The 23,153-nt window shown below is 41.5% G+C and overlaps 2 protein-coding genes across 25 annotated transcripts in view; one reads left to right on the top strand and one right to left on the bottom strand.

The window, feature by feature from the left end:
• The window catches only part of SPATA45 (spermatogenesis associated 45), a 40,519-nt gene extending 39,300 nt beyond the window's left edge, over positions 1-1,219 (bottom strand). For all 19 annotated transcript variants that reach the window (XR_014303823.1, XR_014303824.1, XR_014303825.1 and 16 more), the window contains exon 1: positions 640-1,219. The gene's annotated coding sequence lies outside the window, so the exon portion shown is untranslated. The remainder of the gene's footprint in view (positions 1-639) is intronic.
• A 106-nt stretch (positions 1,220-1,325) lies between these two features.
• FLVCR1 (FLVCR choline and heme transporter 1) overlaps positions 1,326-23,153 on the top strand; it is a 35,999-nt gene continuing 14,171 nt past the window's right edge. For 2 of the 6 annotated variants that reach the window (XR_014303819.1, XM_082702506.1), the window contains exons 1-5: positions 1,331-2,313; positions 6,402-6,546; positions 12,282-12,422; positions 19,882-19,949; positions 20,756-20,859. Coding sequence is in view for 3 of the 6 variants with exons in the window: in XM_082702506.1 (XP_082558632.1) it covers positions 1,576-2,313; positions 6,402-6,546; positions 12,282-12,422; positions 19,882-19,949; positions 20,756-20,859 (1,196 nt within the window). In the remaining 3 variants the exon portion in view is untranslated. Of the gene's footprint in view, positions 2,314-6,401; positions 6,547-7,007; positions 7,201-9,024; positions 9,404-12,096; positions 12,181-12,281; positions 12,423-19,881; positions 19,950-20,755; positions 20,860-23,153 lie in introns of those variants that run through there. The other 4 variants (XR_014303817.1, XR_014303818.1, XM_082702507.1 and 1 more) reach the window with 4 other exon arrangements.

Below are 23,153 nucleotides of genomic sequence, written 5' to 3' on the forward strand. Positions count from 1 at the left end.
TATTTAAAATATTCAATAATAATTCAATGCTTGTTCGCTGCAATCATTTAAGAAATAGCAATACATTTTCAGACTTGCCCTCATAGAGCTTACCTTCTGGTGGGGAGGGAGAAAATAACCAGGAAAAAAAAATAAGTAAAATACAGGACATTTTAGATAGTAGTAAGCAATAAGAAGAAGAATTAAGAAGGGAAGGGGACTAAGGAGGAGGGGGGGCATGTGGCAATTTATATAGGGTGGCCAAGGAAGACATTAAAGTGCACGTATTCCTTAAAGTTTAGGATTACGTAGTATTTCACCTATACGGAGCGGTATCCGATATATATATCTGAGGCATATATCGGATATACATCACCAAAACAATAATATTAGGAGGCATTAAAAAGATGTAGAGTGTTTTCAGCTTCTAAATGTAAGCACTTTTAAAGGTTAAACCCATAGTTAGATACTCCGGGTTTCAATTTCACTTTAATAATGAGTATTTGGAGTCGGTTTTTTTCCAAATAAGTTTCCTAAGTAGCAGCAGGCGGCACCTTTTCTCTAGAAGACGCTCAAGGCTGCGTACACGTGCTCTCGAGAGCAGGACCGGTCATTGATTCCCCGGGGCACCAGTGCCTGGAACACACACAAGTTTGGTACCTGGAGTCCCCGGAGCCCAGTGCACCTGCGCGTCCAGGAAACCGAGCTGCGGGAGCGGGTGCGAGGGAGAACCTTGAGTCACAGGGTCCGCTCGGGCCCCGCCCGTCGGCCCCGCCGGCCTCCGCCATCAGCCGGGCGGGGGATTCCAACTTCACCGGGGGCAGACTGCTGACGAAATCGGCGTGGGCTGAGCGCGTTCTGGTGTTTTTCCTCTGCCGAGGCGGCACGAACTTCTGCAGTGGGGACCTGTCTGCTCTAAAGGCGGGGTCGGATCCTGACGGCCAGCTGTGCTGGGCCGAGGCCAAACTCGGCCCCGGCCTGCGCGTGGCCCCCGCCCTCGCCGAGCCCCTCCGGGTGAGGAGCGCGACGCGCACCTCTTTGTCTCCCGCGTTTCTCCCGCCCCCTCGTTCCCAGTTCCGAGGGGCCGAGGCGCCCCGGCCGCCTCCCGCCCTCCCCTCCCGCTCACCCTCCCCACCCGCTCCGCATCCCCTCCCGCCCTCTTCCCACGTCGGCTACTCTCGGCCACTGCATCTTTCCGCCGCAGACTACGCGCGGCCTTAACCTTCCAGTCCCGCCTTCCAACTCTCCACCCCGTAAATTTGCTCCCGCCTCATCCCTGACAGAAGCACCCCGATTGGCTCTCGCGCCGGGAGGGGGGGAATACGCCCGCTGATTGGTCGGGTGACGCTCTTGGGGCGGGGCCTGGAGCAGGGTGACCGCAGGCCTGGAGGAGCGAGAGGACAGCTATTTCGCCCGCGGCCTCCCGTAGCGCCGGCTGGGTTTCGCGGGTCGCACCCAGGCCCACCCGGCCAGGGAAAAGGGTTGCATGAGCGGTGGTCCAAAGGGGTGGGGTTGGGGTGCCGGGAGGGCCTCGGGTCGTGGGCGGGGGGCTGCGGGGAGGGGAAGGAGGGCCGCGGCGCGGGGGAGCGCAGGGACATGGCACAGCTGGACGATGAGGAGGGGGCAGCGGTGGCACCCGGGCACCCGCCCGCGAATGGATACCTCCTGGTCCCGGGGGGCGAGCCCCTCGGAAAGCTAAGCGCCGAGCCGCAGAACGGGCTCAAAGCCGGCTGCCTGACCCTGAATGGAGTGTCTCGGGACAGCCTCGCGGCCGCCGCTCAGTCCCTCGGCGGGCCTCAGACTCCGCTGGCTCCAGAGGAGGAGACCCAGACACGGCTGCTGCCCACCGGCCCCGGGGAGGAGACCCCCGGGGCCGAGGGTTCCCGGGTGCCCCAGACGGCGCTCTCTGCGCGGCGCTTTGTGGTGCTGCTGATCTTCAGCCTGTACTCGCTGGTGAACGCCTTTCAGTGGATCCAGTACAGCATCATCAGCAATGTCTTTGAGGGCTTCTATGGCGTCTCCTCCCTGCACATCGACTGGCTGTCCATGGTGTACATGCTGGCCTACGTGCCCCTCATCTTTCCGGCCACGTGGCTGCTGGACACCAGAGGCCTGCGGCTCACCGCCCTGCTGGGCTCCGGCCTCAACTGCCTGGGCGCCTGGATCAAGTGCGCCAGTGTCCAGCAGCATCTCTTCTGGGTCACCATGCTGGGCCAGTGTCTCTGCTCCGTGGCCCAGGTGTTCATCCTCGGCTTGCCCTCCCGCATCGCCTCGGTGTGGTTTGGCCCCAAGGAGGTATCCACAGCTTGTGCCACTGGCGTGCTGGGCAATCAGGTAAGAACTAGAGTGACACAGGAAAACCGGATCGTTAAAGGACCAGATCTAAGCATAGGCCGTGTGAGCTAGGCAAATGGATGGGCCCCTCAGGAGGCGGTTGTGTGTAAGTGCAGGGAAGGAGATGGGTCTTGGATTAAAGAGGGTATTTATTTGTAAGGGCAGAACTTCGAAACCAGTTTGAAGTGAGCACCTTGTCATCTTGCTTTGAGAATTACCTGTAAAATAACTGAACTGACCCATATATCCCTAACATCATAGAAAACTTGTCAGTGTAATAATCAGTGAGACTGAAGTAGGTTTTTTGCTGTCCCCAGTGTATTCCTTGTAGAAGGAAGGTGTTGGATTCCGGGAAGTTTTTCTCCTTTTGAGTGATCAATGTGAACAGCTCCTGTTTTATTTTATTTTGGCTTGTTTTATTTATGTATTTATTTTTCTAAAGTTTATTTATCTTTTGTAGTACTCCCTACACCCAAGGTGGGGCTGGAACTCATGACCCTGAGATCGAGTTGCACACTCTTCTGACTGAGTCAGCCAGGCTCCCTTCCTGTTTAAATTCATATGTTAGCAATCAGCAGAGTGCCTGGTACAAACAGTTACAAATGACAGCTAAATAAATGTTACGGTGGTAAAGACCTCTCACAACATTACTGAGTCCAATTACAATTTTTAACAGTAAGAAAATGCAAGTCCGATCACAGATCATGGAACCCATTCTAAAAGGGTGGCATATTTTGCCAGTTCCCCCTTAAAGGGCTTCCAGTCCTTCTGACCTAACACAATAGGTTTAAATTCCAATAGCTTTACTAAGTAGAATGGGGTGTGTGTGTGTGTTGTAATTGCAGATTGATTCTTTCATTGTCACTTAAAGTTTGCATAATGGAGCCCTGTGATACTTTATGTACATTATGTTGAGTATTCATTCAGCTTGAGGAGAATGTAGTTAAAAACCTATATACCATGAACTTCACCTCTCTCTATGCCTATATTCCTACATACTATGTAACAAAAGAATGTTACTCTCTTACTTCCGATCCAACACTTGTTTCAAGATCACATAAGATTTACCTAAAATCCATAAAAAGACTAGCTCTACGTGTTTATTACTTTATGTTTATCTTCTTTCTCTAAAAGTGCAAAGGAAAGGGTAGTTTGAACTGTAGTTGTTGTGTATTCAAAATAATTTATAACTGATATTTTAATTGGTTGCTTCCATATGTTTAGATAGGAACTCTTAAAGTATTTTTCATTTACAAAATTATATTCCATATTCATACTTCATTGAGCATGACAGAAGTATTATTAACTCCATATCTGTGGATTATCTATTTATGGATAATAAATGGAAATGTCTTCTCAAGGCAGATTTCCCTCTGACGTTCAGCACACCTCTGCCTTCTTCGCACATTCTCCCTACGTGTTCTCATCCTTCCCAGGCTGCAGTAGCTGTGCACCTGTTCATGGCCCTCATTTTCAGCCTAAATTATGGAGTGATCATTTATATTAATATTCAACAGTACTGAGCATTCACCAAGAACCTGGCACCATGCTAAGTATTTTACATGCACTGTGTCCTTGAATTTAATAATATAAGGTAGGAACCATTAGTCTCTCCATTTTATAGATACAGAAACAGACTTGAAGGGATGACTTTATTTTCCAGAAGCCACACAGCTAACTGGTGGCAGCATTCACAGCCAAGTTTGTCCGATTCCTGCATCCTGGCTTTTCACTGTCCATCTCTACTGCCAGGTCTCTAACCTGAGAGACCCTTTAAAAACATGGATCAGATCCTGTTTTCTTTTGCTCTGCTTTGGACTCACCAGTGATTTCCCATAGTACTTAAAATCTAAACTCTTCACTCTGCGTTACAGAACCTTACACTAACATGTCTTCTTCGGCTCCTTAAACAACACTGAGCTTGAATTTTGCATGAGGGCCTTTGCAGAAGCATTCTCTCTGCCTGGGATGTTCTTCCTCCTAGGATCACATTATTACATCCTTACCGTCACTCAACTCTCATTTAAATTCATTTTAAATGATCATCTTGTGGCCTTTCTTGAGGATCCCAGTCACTCTCTTATCACATCATTATACTAGCTCCATACAGCGCTTACCACTGTCTGATGTATTTATGCTTATATATTAATTGTTACCACTCATTTCCCATCCCCACCATTAGATTGTAAGTTTCATGAAAATAGGCATAGGGTCTGAATGTATACAGTTGTCTCACCAGCACTTAACACAGTGCCCAGCACATTATAGATTCTCCATAAAAATTTGTTGAATAAGTGGATGAGCTTCAGACTCATGTAGATACAGGCCAGCAGAATACATCCCTGTGACCCCGCCCATCCAAATTTACCTCATCTCTTTGCTTATTTCTCCGCATTTCTACTGCCACTATCTTAGCTTTGGCCAGCGGCAGCCCTTACTTAGACATTGCTGGCTGATTTTCCTATCTGCAGCTCTTTCCTCTTTCCCTGTCTCTCCACATCCATCCACTGTGGTCTTTCTAATGTGCAGATCTGTCCAGGACACGCCCTTCTACTCTGCAGAGGCTTCTGTTGCCCGGAGGATAAAATTCAGACTCTCTAATGAGACCGCGGGAGACCCTTTGGATCTGCCTCCTCTCAACTCCCAGCTTCCCCTCTCCACATCCCCCCAGTCCTCACATCCACATTCTTTCTCTGCTCTGAGGGAAATTGTCCGCGACTTCCAGCTTCTCACAAGGTCACGCTCTCCTCCTTCCTTTGTACATGATATTCCCTTGGCTGGGGACATGCAGATTTCACGTGGGGAACTCCAGTTGCTTTTTCAGATCTTTGCTCCTCCAGAAAGTTTTCCTGAACCCCAAGTCTATACAAAGTGGTCCTTCAAAGTAGTTTCTTAGCTAGGGTGACCATGTGTTCAGTTAGCCAGGGATAATCCAGGTGTAGAGCTAACTATTCATTTAGTCCCTTTCACTCTGAATAGTGTTCTCATTGGGATGATAGATCCCCTGATCATCGCAGGCTTTGCGTCCTCTACCTCTCCATCACTGTACTTACCACACTGTCTTGTAATCACCTGTTTAATGGCCTCTATCCTCCTTTTTGTAAAGGAGCAAATGAAGTGTTTGGTGACTCTTAGTATCTCTCTCAGCCTCCTTTTGGAAACCAGTCTAGGGCCCTTCCTCCTCATCTCCATCCTGAAAAAATCTGCTATCTTTTTCTATTGAGCGCCTTTCATTTTATTTCTTTCATTGTGATTATCCTATCCAACCTTGTGTTTTTCTTACTAAGGCAAAATTCACATAACATAAAATTAACCATCTTAAATTATAGCGCAGTTGCATTTAGTACATTCACCGTATTGTACAACCATCCCTCTATCTAGATTGAAAACATTTTCTTTTACCCTCAAAGAAGACCCAATACCCATCTTCTCAACTTTACTCTGCATATTCTTTTTTTTTTTAAGATTTAATTTATTTATTTGACAGACAGAGATCACAAGTAGGCAGAGAGGCAGGCAGAGAGAGAGAGGAGGAAGAAGGCTCCCCACTGAGCAGAGAACCCAATGCGGGTCTCGATCCCAGGACCCTGGAATCATGACCTGAGCCAAAGGCAGAGGCTTTAACCCACTGAGCCACACAGGCACCCCTGATCTGCATATTCTTACTCCTCTTTTTGATTGTAAGCATCTAAAGTATAAGAACGGTATCTTATCCATCCTTATAGCAGAATCATTCAAATAGTGGGAGTTTGTTGAATAGGGAAGGCATGTGTCAGCAACTACCCTTTAACAGTACAGTAGTGAAAAAAACCAACAAAACATTAGAACGTGGTGTTGTTGGTTTTTTTAAATAATTATTTATTTGGGTAATCCCTACATGCAGTGTGGGGCTCAAACTCATGACCCAGAGATCAGGAGTCTCATGCTTCTCCAACTGAGCCAGCCCAGCACCCCAGAACATGGTGCTTTGGAATGTACACCTTACACCTTCAATACATAAGCTGTCTTCTCTATGCTGTATTAATTGCCAGTATGTCCTTTTTTTCTCTTTTTAAGAGTAGCTATTAACAGGATTGTTTATTTTTCAGCTTGGAACTGCTGTTGGCTTTTTGCTACCACCAGTTTTAGTGCCCAACACACAGAATGACACAGATCTGCTGGCTTGTAATATCAGTACCATGTTTTATGGGACGTCATCCATCGCCACGTTTTTATGTCTTTTAACAGTAATTGGTAAGCAAATTATTTTCCCTGTTGCTTAAAGAGATAAATGCATGGCCAACATGTGGAAATCAAAATAGCTGACCCTGAACATTTTCATGATAATATCTCGAATGCCATTTGCTTGTTTCATTCTTGCTGTTGCACTTGTTCAGATAGTGAATGCTACATCCCTAGGGATATGTTATGGTCAGCTACTTTAATATCGTAAAGGGTTTGAAGACTAATTCATCTGATTTCTCTCCCTACTAACTGTTCTTCCCGGATAACCGTGGTTTCCAACATGCCACCTGCCTCCCTTTTCCATCTTCTTCTGCATTTTCTGCAGCTTATGCTAACAAACCCAGGAACAAATTCTTGTCATGCTTTGAAATGATGCAAAGAGGCTGCAACCTTTTTTTTCCTTTTTTAATGAGAAATCCTTCCAAGGATCCCTATTTTAACAATTAACTGGATCTGAACATGTTGACCAGTGAACGATCCTGGGCAGTGGCAAGCTGTTCAGCAGAGCCTCACACTGGCCACTGCCTGCTTGTTGGGCCACTCCAGCAAAGCACTGCTGTCACCACTCGTCCCTGAGTCCTCTCGTCGGGGCCTGTCTCTTGAAGCAGTCAGTCCAAATCAGCTGCAAGCAGCCATCATCAGTTTGGAAGAAGGTTTGGGAAGGTCTGCTTTTTAAAGTTTATTTTTAACGGGAAAAAATTTTGCATGCAGGGAGGACAGGTTTTTTTTCAGGAATGTGGTTGATAGTATAACTGTAATATTGCCCTTTGGGCACTTAGGATATCTTAACTTGATTTGAGGAAGAAAGCAACTTTAAAGTTGAAAGATCATCTTTTGATCATTAATGTTTACCTTAAATTGCATTATAGCTGGAGTTTTAAAATTTATAAGGTTAATTTTCACCATGGCTGTAATAGTAATGAAAAATCCAAATTTTGTGATCTCTAAATCACAAAGGTTTCAAAGGCATGTAGGTGGAAGACTGTTTTGGTAGAGACTGTCTTCATAGATGAACTGCCCATACGTTTAATTTACCTTCAGATAATGAAAAAAATATCTTCTTGGTAGCATATAAAGTATTCTGATATGCCACATCTCTTTATGGTTGGTTTTTTATGTTTCAGTTAGGGATTGACATTTTTGCTGTGTATAGAATACTGAAAAAGGACAAATCATCCCTGTACTACTTCAGCAGTTTAAAAAAGCTTTAAAAGAAATCTGCAGTTGACCCTTGAACAACATGGGTTTGAACTGCACATGTCCATTTATACATGGTTTTTTTATAGTACTGTAAAGTACAGTATTTTCTCTTCCTTATGACTTTCCTTTTTTTTTTTTTAAGATTTTATTTATTTATTTGACAGAGAGAGAAATCACAAGTAGGTAGAGAGGCAGGCAGAGAGAGTGGGAAGCAGGCTCCCTGCTGAGCAGAGAACCCAATGTGGGGCTTAATCCCAGGACCCTGAGATCATGACCTGAGCTGACGGCAAAGGCTTACCCACTGAGCCACCCAAGCATGCCCCTCCTTATGACTTTCTTAGTAACATTTTCTTTTCTCTAGCTTACTTTATTTTGAGAATACAGTGTGTAACACATATAGTGTACAAAATATGTGTCAATCAGTGAGGCTGATTGACACAAAATATGTTATCAGTGAGGCTTGTGGTCAACAGTAGGCCATTAGTTGTTAAGTTTTTGGAGAGTCAAAAGTTATACATGAATTTTCAGCTGTAGGGGATTGGTGCCCCTAACCCCCATGTTGTTTAAGGGTCAACTCTATGTTTTTTAAAAATAAACTCTTAAGTCTACTTCTCCAGTAGCCATATTTGATTTGCTAGATAATATGTAGTTTGCATATATTTTGCATAAATGGATCCTCTGTTAGCAGTAGGGATTATTAACATGTAAAATCCTCCTTCCTGCGATTGCTTGTGTATCTTCACATCAATTCTGGTCTTCCTTTTTTTATTGTCTTTTCATTGCTTTATCTCTTTGGAAGAAATGAGATTCTATATAAGAATCTATATAAGAATTCTATAATTCTATATAGTTCTATATAAGAATTCTATATAAGAGATGAGGTTCTATATAAGATATCTCTACATGTGAAATTATATACATGACACATATGTGTTTAAGCATTTCTATAGGGGATGCTACAAATATAAGATTTTTATTTCTCAAAGGAAGGGGACAGAAAGGTATTAATAATAGGCTTGATGTTTGACCTAGCACCTATGTTATTTGAGAAATTAAAGGAGATATATACATGTACATTATTACTTACTTATGCTCTCATAGCTTCTGAATAGACAGTGAAGAAAGGGCTCACTGTCAAGTTTTGCTTGTAATCTTAGCCATAGGATACCAAGCATAGTATAAAAGCAAGAAAATATACAGTTGTGACATGAATGTCTTGGGTTGAAAAGCATGACATTTATTTATTTATTTTTATTATTATTATTTTTTTAATTATTTATTCAACAGAGAGATAAAGAGCACAAGTTGGCAGAGCGGCAGGCAGAGGGAGAGGGAGAAGCAGGCTCTCTGCTAAGCCCCCCTGATGTGGGGCTCAATCCCAGGACCCTGGGATCATGACCTGAGCCAAAGGCAGCAGCTTAACTGACCAAGCCACCCAGGTGCCCCGAAAATCGTGACATTTAAACAAAAAAATTTATCTGTTTTCCTGATTCTCAAATACTTGCTATTGGAGAAGATAGGGATTATTTTAGAAATCCCTACTTAAAGGCCCTTAATTACTAAAAGACAATCCAACTTCCTTCTAAATACTTCCCATAAATACTTTGGAAGCCCAACCAAATTTTACAAAGTAATTTGGCTTTGCTGTTGCTTTTCAACAATGTGTCGTGTAACCCTGTTGCTCTCCCTCATGGAACATACTCACGAATGTAGCATTTCTAGGAATCAATCTAACCTTCCACCAAATCTCACACTAATACCTCATTCTTCATACCCTACCTGATTGTGGCCTATAGCATTTGGTGGTTTGGTAAGTACCAAACACATTTGGCACACTCGATGCTGTACCATCTAATCCTCATAGGCATAGGAGGACAGTACTAATATCATTCCCATTTGGTAGGAAATTTGGTAGGAAAGTAGGACACAGCATTGAAGTGAATGTAATCTAACCATGGTCACAGTGAATACTGAAGAAGAAATCTGAGTCTAGGTACCCTAACTCCATATTTAAGATGTTATATATAAAAACATGTCATTTTAATTTTTATTTAGTCTTATTTTTATTCAAGTTTAAATTTCTTTTGTGTAAGTGGTAATGCTATTGTGTATGAAAGCTGTCCTTGTGTAGGAGGGCAGTAAATTCTGTCACTTAACTCAAGTGTGCAAATTAAAATGCTTACCTTCCTGATTCACTAACATGAGTGGATGAGAGAAACCAGAAGTAAAGGCAATCAAAATATTTAACGTTTAGGTACTTAAACACATGCGTATATAACATATCTGTACAATTCTACTTTTGATTCTTATATTCAGGGTATTTATAGATAGGCTGCTGTTGTAAAAATTTAACAGAAATATGTTTTACTTAGTCTGTAAGAATTTTAAGCATGTGAGATAAAGTCTGGCTTTTGAAAGTAGGTATTTCTGGGGCACCTGGGTGGCTCAGTCAGTTAAGCATCTGACTTCCACTTAGGTCATGATCTTAGAGTCCTGGGATCAAGCCCCATGTTGGGCTCTATGCTCAGAGGGAGTCTACTTCTCCCTTTCTCTCTCCCCCTACTTGTGCTCTCTCACTCAAATAAGTAATTAGATCTTTTTAAAGAAAAAGAGTAGTCCTGAAAATGACACTGTATTCTGTGTAGCATTCAATAATTACAAGATTTTGCATATATTATATCACATAATCCTCATAAGAACTCGTTTCCCTTTTATGTATGAGAAAGCTATAGTAGAGAGGCAGGAATTGACTTCTTCTGAGTTACACAAAGATATGAGGCAGAGCCAGTATTCAAACCTATATGTATCTTGTACTAAGTTCATATGTGGAATGTCTGCTTGGGGGACAAATAATGAAATCAAATGATAATGTTATTTTCTAGTTCCAGAAAGTACAAGTAGTCCTCAGCACAGATTTCCTTCTTATTCTTCATGGGAGAAATAGTTTGAAGGTGGTGCCCCAAAAATCCTTTGGCTACTTTGGAGAACAACTGCTTGAATGATATTATTATTATTTTTTAAAGATTTTATTTATTTATTTGACAGACAGAGATCATAAGTAGGCAGAGAGGCAGGCAGAGAAAAGAAGGGAAGCAGGCTCCCTGCCAAGCAGAGAGCCCGATGTGCAGGGCTTGATCCCAGGACCCTGGGATCATGACCTGAGCTGAAGTCGGAGGCTTTAGCCCAGTGAGCCACCCAGGTGATCCTATTATTATTATTATTATTATTATTATTATTATTATTATTATTAATGTAAGCTCTCTGCCCAGTGTGGGGCTTGAACTCATGACCTCAAGATCAAGAGTTGCATGCTCTACCGACTCAGACAGCCAGGGGCTCCCGTAGTTAATTATTTTATTGGCATACAGTTTTTGGTGGGAAGAAGAAAGAAGTCTACTGCTTTTTAGTTTCAAAGGAAAGAAAAAGCCATATTTCATCTTTTGAAGGAAGCAACGCAAAGAAAACAGAGTCATAGACCAGTAGTTTTATGTTCCTCTGTTTCTTTTTCTTCCTATAGACTGAAACCCAACTTTAGTGTATTGTGTAGCTGATAGATACGAGCCTAATTTTGTTCAACAGGGCAGATGACTACCTGAAACCAAATGCTATCACATCTTCAGAAAATAAATTCAGCGAAGCTGAAGACTAATCCGAATTGTTTTCTCTTTGCATTTGAATTCAAATCTGAGCCATTTATACTTACTTTACGAGTAAATAAGAACGTAGTAAGAGATTGACGACTCACCAAATCCCCATGACTACCTTGTAAGCATGGTTTTTACATTCTGAAACTTTGTTTTATAACCAAGTGAGTTGTGTATTACCACTGTTAGGAAAAAGAGATATCTCTTAACTAGGACCCAAAGAGACTTTCAGGGAAGGACCATAGGCGTCCTCAACAGCAAGGAACAGATAATGTGAACAGAAGAGAAGAGATTGTAACAACTTTAACAGTTTATGTCTACCAGTCTTCTGATACAAGGACATTCAAAAACAAATATTCATGAGTATGTACCCTCTTGAATTACTTATGACACTTGTAAAAATAGAAGTCTGTTTTAGTTTGATGCATTTTCAGTATATCCTAATTAATCGATGTTTCAGTGAGCTCTGCTCCCACCTAGACCTTTTCAGTTCTAGAGGTGTAATTCTTGTATCAAATATTAGAAGAAAACAGATACTAACTCAAGACAGTCCTCTAAAAGGTCAGTAACATATTGGTTTGCTTATATCAGATGTTACTTGTAGTTACAAATTGAAGTAAGTATAGAAATGGAATTGTTGAATACTACTAGAATATAAATTAATCTTGCTTAACTGAGTGGGCAAGGTTGTGACATATTACTGATGGTTTTGCAGTTATGTGAATTGGCCAGATCTCCGAGTTGGAGTCCGTTTCAGAAGACTGGGAGGATATTCTTCAGAAATTAATGAAAATGAAAGGCACGATCTATGACTTTAACTACCTCTTTAAGCTTAAATGGATTTAGTTTGCTCAGTAAGGAAGACCGTATATTTAATTACCTTTCCATGTGTGTTTCCAGCATTCAAAGAAAAACCTCAGTATCCACCAAGCCAGGCGCAAGCAGTTCTTCAAAAAAGCCCCTGTGCTGAGTACTCCTATAAGAAATCAATAAGGAACCTATTTAAAAACATTCCTTTTGTCCTTCTGTTGATCACTTACGGTAAGTGGTTTTCTTTTACTTTCTTTGATTTCTATATAAAACTGAGCATTGTAAGGATGCCTGGGTGGCTCAGTTGGTTAAGCGACTGCCTTCGACTCAGGTCATGATCCCGGAGTCCCTGGATCGAGTCCCGCATAGGGCTCCCAGCTCCATGGGGAGTCTGCTTGTCCCTCTGACCTTCTCCTCTCTCATGCTCGCTCTCTCTCTCTCTCAAATAAATAAAAATCTTTGAAAACAAAACAAAACAAAACTGAGCATTGTAGATTCTTTTCATTTAATCTAGTGGTTTGAGCTTTAATTAATGAGAAGTTTGTTAACTACAAAAATAATGATGGCATAGTCATAAACTTAAATTTTGAACTAAAAGCAAAAGCTTCAAGATGGATTTTCTTCATAATTTCTTAACCTAATTTCTTAATAATTTCTTGATCTAATTTCTTTTCTTTTCTTTTTAAATATATATATTTTTAATTTATTTGACAGAGACATAGCGAGAAAGGGAACACAAGCAAAGGGAGTGGGAGAGGGAGGAGCACGCATCCCGCTGAGCAGGGAGCCCGATGTGGGACCTGATTCCAGAACCTTGGGATCTGAACCTGAGCCAAATGCAGATGCTTAATGACTGAGCCACCCAGGCACCCCTCAATCTAATTTCTTATGTTTTAATTTTTTTTTAAGATTTTATTCATTTATTTGACAGACAGAGATCTCAAGTAGGCAGAAAGGAAGGCGGGGGCGGGGGAAGCAGGCTCCCTGCTGAGCAGAGAGCCCAATGCGGGGCTTGATCCCAGGACCCTGGGATCATGACCTGAGCTGAAGGCAGAGGCTTTAACCCACTGAGCCACCCAGGCGCCCCTTCTTATGTTTTTAAAATAAAATTTAATAGATCTCAAACAGACAAGCACTGTCTTCTTTTTTGAGTTTCCACTGAGTATTTTAAGTCCTTTATGAACTGCCTTAATCATGTGGGAAATGTCATCAATAATCCCTTTCCCTGCTTGTGTGCAGAGTGGCATCTATTTTGACTACTTGGGGTCAATACTAGACATTCATGCGATCACCTTAACCAGTTCAAACTTGAAAAACAATTCTTTTTTTAAATTAATTAATTTATTTATTTTAATAAACATATAATGTATTTTTATCCCCGGGGTACAGGTCTGTGAATCGCCAGGTCTACACATTTCACAGCACTCATCATAGCAATAACCCTTTCCAATGTCCATAGAAAAATAATTCTTATCCTTCTAGATATTTCATGGTAACTGACGGATACTCACCCTGACGCTGTAGCTTTGACTGCAGACACCAACCCATTTGGTTCCCTTCGGAGTTTGCTGACAGTTTGTTTTTTATATCAACACCATTTATAAGAGCTGCCAACACCCCCTATTTCTGTCTTACTTGTCTTCAGAAGTCACTCTCTGCTGTTTTTTCTCTTCTTGACAGCTTTTTGGGAGTGTGCACTATAGTTACATAACTTGTTGTACGAGTCGTAACAAATTATGCCCTGACCTAAACTCTCACTCACCCTTTTCTCAGTATTACTTCATCTTTTTCTCCTTTTTTTCTTTTTCAGTGAAAATAGTTGAGCACAAAAGTAGAACATTTAATTTAGTGAATTCCTATGCCCTGACCATCATCCAGCTGTAATTACCACCATTTCACTATTCTTGCTCTATCTCTTCCCTCTACCTTTTTCCTAAAATTTTTCTTCCCTGGAATATTTTTCTTTTTTAAGATTTTATTTATTTAGGGGCCCCTGGGTGGCTCATTGGGTTAAAGCCTCTGCCTTGGGCTCAGGTCATGATCTCAGGGTCCTGGGATCGAGCCCTACATCGGGCTCTCTGCCCAGCAGGGAGCCTGCTTCCTCCTCTCTCTCTCTGCCTTCCTCTCTGCCAACTTGTGATCTCTGTCTGTCAAATAAATAAATAAAATCTTTTTTTTTTTTTTTAAAAAGCACATCTTTTTTTAAAAAAGATTTTATTTATTTATTTGACAGAGAGAGAGAGATTACAGTAGGCAGAGAGGCAGGGAGAGGGGGAGGGGGAAGCACGCTCCCCACTGAGTAGAGAGCCTGATGGGGGGCTGGATCCCAGGACCCTGAGATCATGACCTGAGCCCAAGGCAGAGGCTTAACCCACTGAGCCACCCAGGGGCCCCTTCCCTGGAATATTTTTAAGTTAATCCCGGATACTATATCTTATCCCCATTAAATATTTCAGAATGCCATAGTGCCTTTTCTTAATTTTCATGGTTACCTCCACTGGTTAGCTTAAACCTAAAACACATAACTAGGAAGTAAAGAAAATAACAGTGGGTGATTATTATCTGTAAGAGCAAATTCATTTTTGTAGCCTGTGGTTTAAGGAAGAAAGATTCCTACCCTCCTTCTCTTCTCACTGTCTCCTGAGATAAGACTTTCTTTGAGCCAATTTATAACCAGCCTCTTGTCACAGACACAAACACACGCAGACACACACACACACACACACACAAACGTGCCTCCACGGGCTCATAGGCCATAAATTCTAGTCTCTGTAATTTTGTGCCATTATTCCTTTTACCTGAAATGTGCTCCTTTTTTTCCCTTAAGCAGTCCTACAAGAGCTGGCTTAATGTTTGCCTCACTTACTCTCTAATATAAATAATTAAATCTTTAAAAACAAAACAAAACAAAACAAAAAAAAGTCAGGAAGAAGGCATTGAGAAACACTGTGGAGAGTTTGGTAATATTCCCCAGGAGAGTTGGAAAATGTTTTCAAGCTTGTTTTCTTCACTGAAGGGGTAGCTAGTTAGGGATCATGGTTTTAAATGAGTGAGTCACATCACACCTTTTGACGGGGCCCCTGTCTCCCTCCATGACTGGTATTATATGTAAAGTTGGAGCAGACTTGCACCTGGGATAGCCTGGGATAGGGACTATATTCCTAGGTCAGGTTTTCAGGATTATATACAGTGTCCCAAACTTAGGAACCAAAGAGTATAAGACAACATTTTCTGGCGGTGAGGCTGTTTGGAGAGAACGTGTGCTGTTCTTGTGCTGTTTGCGATCTGAAATGCAGACAAATAATCTAGGCTCAGATAACAGTATTTCTTGCTCTTACGATCCTCTATCCTGACTCTTGCTATCTTTACTCCGTCTGGAATAGATCCAAGATCCGTGGAAGGTGCAGCACAGGGAAGTACCCTCAGGCCAGTCTTCCTGGGCCTCCCCAGGCTAACCACGCTGTGTCCCTTTATGCATCGGAGCTCAGTGGGAAGTGAGCAGCAAAAGCCAGTTACTCAGGGTCCTTCGATACGATCTTTACACAGCTCTATGTCTCATCCTACAATCTCCCGTTTCAACAGGGCTCGTAAGGGAACTTGACCAATGGTCAAATGCCTGAGAGAGAAGTCAGGGCCAAGGACGACAAAGATAATATCAATGAAGAACAAGGTGCAGGACACATCTCAGACACCAGGATGTATAAAGCGGTAGTAATTAAGATGCCATGTATAGTCTAGGAATAGACTATTCGGTTACTAGAACAGAGCAGAGATCCCAGTGACCAGCTCTCTGTATGCATGTGCAGGCCGGTTTGTATGACGGCATGAAGTTCTGCTAACGAAGATTCTCAGTGGCCAAACCCGTCAAAAATTCAGTTACCGGTGCTGCATGTTCAGGGCAAGTTGGCAGCAAGGTGCTGCTCCCCAGAGTTGACTCAGAGATCCAGAATGACATCTTGGCACACGCTGATAGGATCACTAGGGCAGCAAGTGGGACAGGTCACTTTCACTCACATTGAAAGTCATGTGGCCATGGCCCTGAGTGTCTGGAAGGAGAAAAACTAGAACGCAGCGATCCTCTTGTTCCTAATGTCACTTTCTCTGGTTTCAGCGACCTGGTCACTCTGGTTTCAGCTCTCTGACCGGCACAGTCAGGGAGCACATGCTCCTCCTTCTGACCTGTCGCAGGGGGTCAGCACGAGCCTCACCCCGCGTCACATGGTTTAGGCTATTCATCGCACTTCATCTCATCATGTAGTACTTCGTCATCTCACATCATCACAATTAAAAGAAAAATACAGTATGATAAGATTTTGAGAGAGAAAGAGAGAGAGACCACATTTACCTAACTTCTATTACTGCATATTGTTGTAGTTTTTCTGTTTTATTATTGTTGTTGATCTCTACCGTGCCTGATTTATAATTAAACTTTACCACATGGATGTCTATATGTATATACAGGAAAAAACATGGTATATGTAGGGTTTGGTACTATCTGCAGTTTCAGGCACCCTCTGGGCGACTTGGAACAAATCCCTTGCAGGTAAGAGAGGCCTGCTATATTCACAAACAGCTCTAAAGACCAGAACGTTCAGATATGAAAACTAGGTGTTTTGTATAAGAGAAACCATATAGTAAATTGTCCTGGGATAATTGATTATCCATCTGGGATATGGGGAAAAAAAATTAGCTCTCTATAGCATACCATGAAAAAAATGAATTGCAATGGATTAAAGACCAAAGGGTGAAAATTAGAACTTTCAAGTTCTAAGAAAGGAAATCGGCTTTAATATTCTTAAAAGAATTTCTCGGGATGCCTGGGTGGCTCAGTCAGTTAAGCGTCTGCCTTAGGCTCATGTCAGGATCCCCCAGTCCTGGGATTGATCCCCACGTTGGGCTCCCTGCTCAGCAGAGGAATCTGCTACTCCCTCTCCCTCAGCCCCTCCCCCTGCTTGTGCGCTCTCTCTCTCTCTCTCACTCACTCACTCACTCATTCTCTCTTAAATAACTAAATAAAACCTTTTTTTTTTTTTTTTAAGAAAGAATTTCTTAATATAACAAAGAGAAGGGATGCCTGGCTGGCTCAGTCGATAGAGCCTATGACTCTTAATCTTGGGGTTGAGACTTCAAGTCCCACATTGGATGTAGAGATTACTTAAAAATAAAGTCTTAATAAATAAACAAAACACACATAAACCCTAAAGGAAAAGATTGGTAAATATGATTAAATTAAGATAATGGTCTTTTAGGGGTCCCTGGGTGGCTTAGCCACTTCAGCATCTGATTCTTTTTTTTTTTTTTTTAAAGATTTTATTTATTTATTTGACAGAGAGAGATCACAAGTAGGCAGAGAGGCAGGCAGAGAGAGAGAGAGAGAGGAGGATGCAGGCTCCCTGCTGAGCAGAGAGCCCGATGCGGGACTCGATCCCAGGACCCTGAGATCATGACCTGAGCCGAAGGCAGCGGCTTAACCCACTGAGCCACCCAGGCGCCCCAGCATCTGATTCTTGATTTCACAACTCAGGTCATGATCTCAGGGTCATGAGATCAAGCCCCCTGTGGGGCTCACACCAGATATAGAGCCCACTTAAGAGTCTCTAACTCTCTCCCTGTGCCCCTTCCCACCCTTTATGCACATTCTCTCTCTCTCTCTCTCAAAAAACAAAATTAATTATCTTTTCTAAAAAACACCATAAACAGTGAAAAGGTAGGGCATAGACTATGAGAAAATGTGGTGCATATAACCAACAAAGGCTTAGTACCTACACTGTAGAAATAACTCCTACTGCTCAGTAAGAAAAGGGCAAAGAAGTTAAGGAAACCAGAAAGCATTTATGTGTTTGCATATGGCTCATATATGATGCTGAACCTTACTACTTAACCTTACTACTTACTATGTAATCAAGGAAATGCCAGTCAAAACCAGAGTAAGACACAGTACACATGCATTCAGATTGGCAAAGAAAATGTGTTTTAGTTTGATAAAAATATATATGGCAAGAATGTGAAGTAGAGGAACTCTGCTGATAGTATAAACCAGTACAACTATTTTGAAGAACAATTTGACTATACCCAGAAAACAGATGTTCTACTCCTAGGTATATACTTAGAGAAACCCTTGTATACAATAACAAAAACATAATATTCATTGCAATATCATTTTAAATAGTGAAAAACTGGAAAAAGTCTTAAGTGTCTATTGACTGGCCAGGAGATAACTAAATTGAAGTATATTCACATAATGGACTATGCTATAGTAGAGAAAATTAATGAACTAGAATTTAAAGTATTGACTCAGATAAATCTCAAAACCGTAATATTGAATGATAAGAGCAAGCTACAGATAGATACAAATAATATATTTATATAAAATTCAATCACATGCAAAATCATTCTAATTGTTATTTAGAGTTACACATATATTGTAATATCTAAAATGATAAGCACTGGGGGACCTGGGTGGCTCAGTCATTCGTCTGACTCTGTTTTGGCTCAGGTCATGATCTCAGGGTCCTAAGATCGAGCCCTGGGTTAGGCTCTTCATTCAGTGGGGAGTCTGTGACCTCCCCCACTCCTACCCACTCATGTGCTGTCTCTAAAATCAACAAATAAATCTTTTTTTTTTTTTTTTTAAGATTTTATTTATTTGGGGCGCCTGGGTGGCTCAGTGGGTTAAGCCTCTGCCTTTGGCTCAGGTCATGATCTCAGAGTCCTGGGATCGAGCCCCGCATCGGGCTCTCTGCTCAGCAGGGAGCCTGCTTCCCTCTCTCTCTGCCTGCCTCTCTGCCTACTTGTGATCTCTCTCTCTGTCAAATAAATAAATAAAATCTTTTTTTTTTAAATTTTATTTATTTGACAGAGAGGGAACACTAGCAGGGGCAGTGGGAGAGGGAGAAGCAGACTCCCTGCTGAGTAGGGAGCCTGATCTGGCTCAATCCCAGGACCCTGGCATCATGACCTGAAGTGAAGACAGATGCTTAACCCACTGAGCCACTCAGGTGCCCTGCAAATCAATAAATAATCTTTTTTTAAAAAAGTAAACAAAATAAAATGATAAGCACTAACATGAGGATCGGTGTTACCTCTGAGAAAGAGGTACATTGTTTTCTATGCTTGAAATATTTAATAATAAAGAAAGAAAGAATAACCTTAAGTCTCACTAGATTAAGAGGCTTACCTGAAGTCCTACAAACGTGCCAGGAATCAGCAGGATTCAAACCCAGTCACATGCTTTCTGATAACTGTTTTTTATTTTTCCTTTTTAAATATTCTCTAATTAATATTTTCTTACCGGTCACCTTGAAGTCACGAATGCAGGGGTGAGGTTTCTGAGGCAGGGTTTCGGTCTCATGAATGAACATTCATGAGCTTGGGTACGTTGTAGGAGCTCAGTGAACAATCCGTTCAGGGCTTCATGGCTGTGTACAGTGTTCTGCACACACACACGAGTTATGGTTGGCACATCTGAGTCTAAATAATAATAAATGGTGTAATGACAGAATTTTGCCATTGTAATCTCTAGTAAGTTCAGATGTTAAATTGATCATTCCATCGTCTGAAAGGGAATGGCAAGAATTTTTCATTTTCTCTGGCAGCTGTGTGAGAAACGTGTTCTATATTCACCCTTGTCCCGGAGTACTCGTATCATCTAGTAAATGGTACATTTATAATTTCCCGTTTATTATTGTAGGTATCATAACGGGAGCATTTTACTCAGTCTCAACATTATTAAATCAAATGATACTGACATATTATAAGGTGAGTTTCTGTCTGTACTGTGTCATGCCCCTGGCCAAGAGTGTTTCTTAAACAATGTCATTCTTGTTAACATGATCATAAGATTAAAGATTTATTGGGGTGTGGCTCGCTCAGTTGGTGGAACATGCGACTCTTGATCTCAGGATCGTAGGTTCAAGCTCCACATGGGATTACTTAAAAATAAAATCTTAAAAAAAGACTTATGACCTTGTTGCTTTAAAAGATTCTCATTTGTTTTAATTGAGAATACGTTTAATCCAATTTATAAAACACACAAAATGGAAAGTGGAAGGTATGATTGCTGTGACAATACCCAAGTCTTTTTCAGTACTTTTTAAAAGAAATGTGACTGGTTATATGGGAAAAAAACAAACAATTTTAAGGGAAACCAACCCAAATATAAAGAAGTAAATATTAAGCTGTGACCTGTCTTTGCTTTTGAAAAGAGAAAGCAGTTGTAATATAAAAAAACTATCAGATTAATCTGCTTCTCAGACTTCTGTGAATTACATGAGAATTCTAACAAAAATCATTGCACTTTCTAACCATGGAGGTTCAAAAAAAATTTCTTTTATTTCTCCCACATTTTAGGTATTCTTTTTTTTCTGGTTTGAAAGCAGAATGTACTTGATATGTGCTTTACCAGCCCCCAACCCCTTCACCCTAATAGATGTACTAAATTTCCTACTATATTGTATGCTTAATTTTATCTGATTATTTCCATTGACTGTGCAAGGTATAAGAGTGTGAAAGATCTATTTGAATTAGAAGTATCTCATTAACTTCTTATGAAACATTTTTTAAAGGGAGAAGAAATCAATGCTGGAAGGATTGGGCTAACATTGGTAGTGGCTGGAATGGTGGGCTCTATTCTTTGTGGCCTGTGGCTAGATCATACCAAAACATACAAGTAAGTGATAGTAGGTAAATGTATGGCATACAACCTAGGGTATTTGGGGTTTAATGGAAACTTTGCTTCTTATTTTAAGAAATTTCAAAAGTGTTATTATTGGGGCACCTGGGTGGCTCAGTGGGCTAAAGCCTCTGCCTTCGGCTCAGGTCATGATCCCAGGGTCCTGGGATCGAGCCCCATATCCGGCTCTCTGCTCTGCAGGGAGCCTGCTTCCTCCTCCTTTCTCTGCCTGCCTCTCTGCCTACTTGTGATCTCTGTCTGTCACATAAATAAATAAAATCTTTTAAAAATATATAAATAAATAAAAGTTTTATTATTACTAAAAGACTTGGATTCTAGACATTCTTAGATTCCCTTCACTTCTGAATGAATTCTGTATTTGTCTTATTTTATCGGTCATACTTTAACTTTGAGAATTTGGATACCTTATGAAGCTTCTTCCCCTCCAATAATAATTGTGCACACATATGTCTTTAGGAGGGATCATTGCTATTCTGTAAAAGCCCTTTCTGAGAAATATTTGATTTCTGACAGAAACTTTTATCCTGTTCTTTTCTCATGTCGTGAGCTTAAAAACAAGTAAACAAAAAGTTGTCTTTCCTACCAAAAAATTGTTATTGAGCATAAGGCATTTTGGTAAACTCCTAGGCATGTTGCCTAGGAGTGCTTGGCTGGTTCTGTTGATAGAGCATGAAATTCTTGATCTCAGCGTCATGAGTTCAAGCCCCATGTTGGGTATAGAGTTTACTTAAAAACAAAAAAATAATATAAATACATACACACGTACATACATAAATACAGTCTTGGAAAAAAGTCTTTAAAAGTCTTTTTGCCTAAAGTGCCCCATACTATAGCACCACTTAACTATACTATAATATAGAATATGAAAATACAGTATTAATTATACATTTATATAATCAAAATGCTAATACAAAAGAAGAACTTAGGAATAACAACTAAGAGACTGAAAAGGGATTTCAGGGGCAGCATCTTTTGCACTGGGCCTTAAAAGAATAGGCATATATATATTTTTATGACGTGTGACTCCATTCATATAAAGCTCATTTATATTGTTCGAAGCCAAGATAGTGGCTACTCTCGGAGACAGGGAAGCAGTGATTGGAGGGGCCGTCTGGGGGTCGGTAATGGTTTTTTCTTTGGTTTTAGTGTTTTTTTTTTTTTTAATTTGAAGTACAGTTGACGTACAATATTTTATTAGTTGTAGGTTTGCAGCATGGTGATTCAACAGCTATTTTCGCTTTTCAGTTAAGTTTTCCATTCCAGCATAGTTACCATACAGTGTTAATTTCAAAGTGTACAATATAGTGATTCAATAATTCTGGTTCCTCAGGGCTCGAGAGAGAAGTGTGCTCTCAGTCCCCTTCTCGTTCTACAGGTCCTCTCACTGTCTCCCGCTGGTGACCATCACTTTGTTAACTGGTGTGAAGAGCCTGTTTCTTGGTTTTCTCTCTCTTTTGTTTGTTTTCCTCTGTTTGTTTGTTTTGTTTCTCAAATTCCACATACGATTAAAATCCTATGGGATTTGTCTTTCCCTGACTGACTTATTTCATATGGCTAGATCTGTTCTCTAGATCGTCCATGTTGTTGGAAATGGCAAGATCATTCATTTTTTATGGATGAATCATATTCCATCGTGTATACATGCCACATCTTCTTTATCCATTCATCATCAGTGGGCACCTGGGCTGCTTCCATAGTTCGGCTATTGTAAATGATGCTGCAGTAATAAACATAGGGGAATGATTATTTTCCTTACTCAGTGCTCCCCGCAGTAAGTGTAGCTGCCGTCTGTCACCAGACAAAGTGACTGTAACATTATTGACTATATGCCCTGTATAAGTATTGACTATACTTTTCATCCTCATGACTTATTTATTTTATAACTGGAGGCTTGTATCTCTTCTGGTCTTTTTTTTTTTTTTTTTTTTAAAGATTTTACTAGTTTATTTGACAGAGTAGGCAGAGAAGCAGGCGGGGAGGTGGGGGAAGCAGACTCCCTGCGGAGCAGAGAGCCCGATGCGGGGCTGGATCCCAGGACCCTGAGATCATGATCTGAGCTGAAGGCAGGTGAGCCACCCAGGTGCCCCTCTCTTCTGGTCTTGAAGGGGTGGCCTTATGCAGGAACCTACCCCCGTGGATGCTGTGTGCTCGGCTGTTTTGGCTGATCAGTTAGAGCTGGATTTGGTCCAAGCCAGAGGTCCTGGGGTTCTCCAGGCCAGAAGCCACCCTAGTGGGATGGTTAGAGCTGGAGCACATTTGGGCCCAATGGT

Source organism: Mustela nivalis (assembly GCF_964662115.1).
Source record: "Mustela nivalis genome assembly, chromosome: 16".
NCBI classification, from domain to species: domain Eukaryota; kingdom Metazoa; phylum Chordata; class Mammalia; order Carnivora; family Mustelidae; genus Mustela; species Mustela nivalis.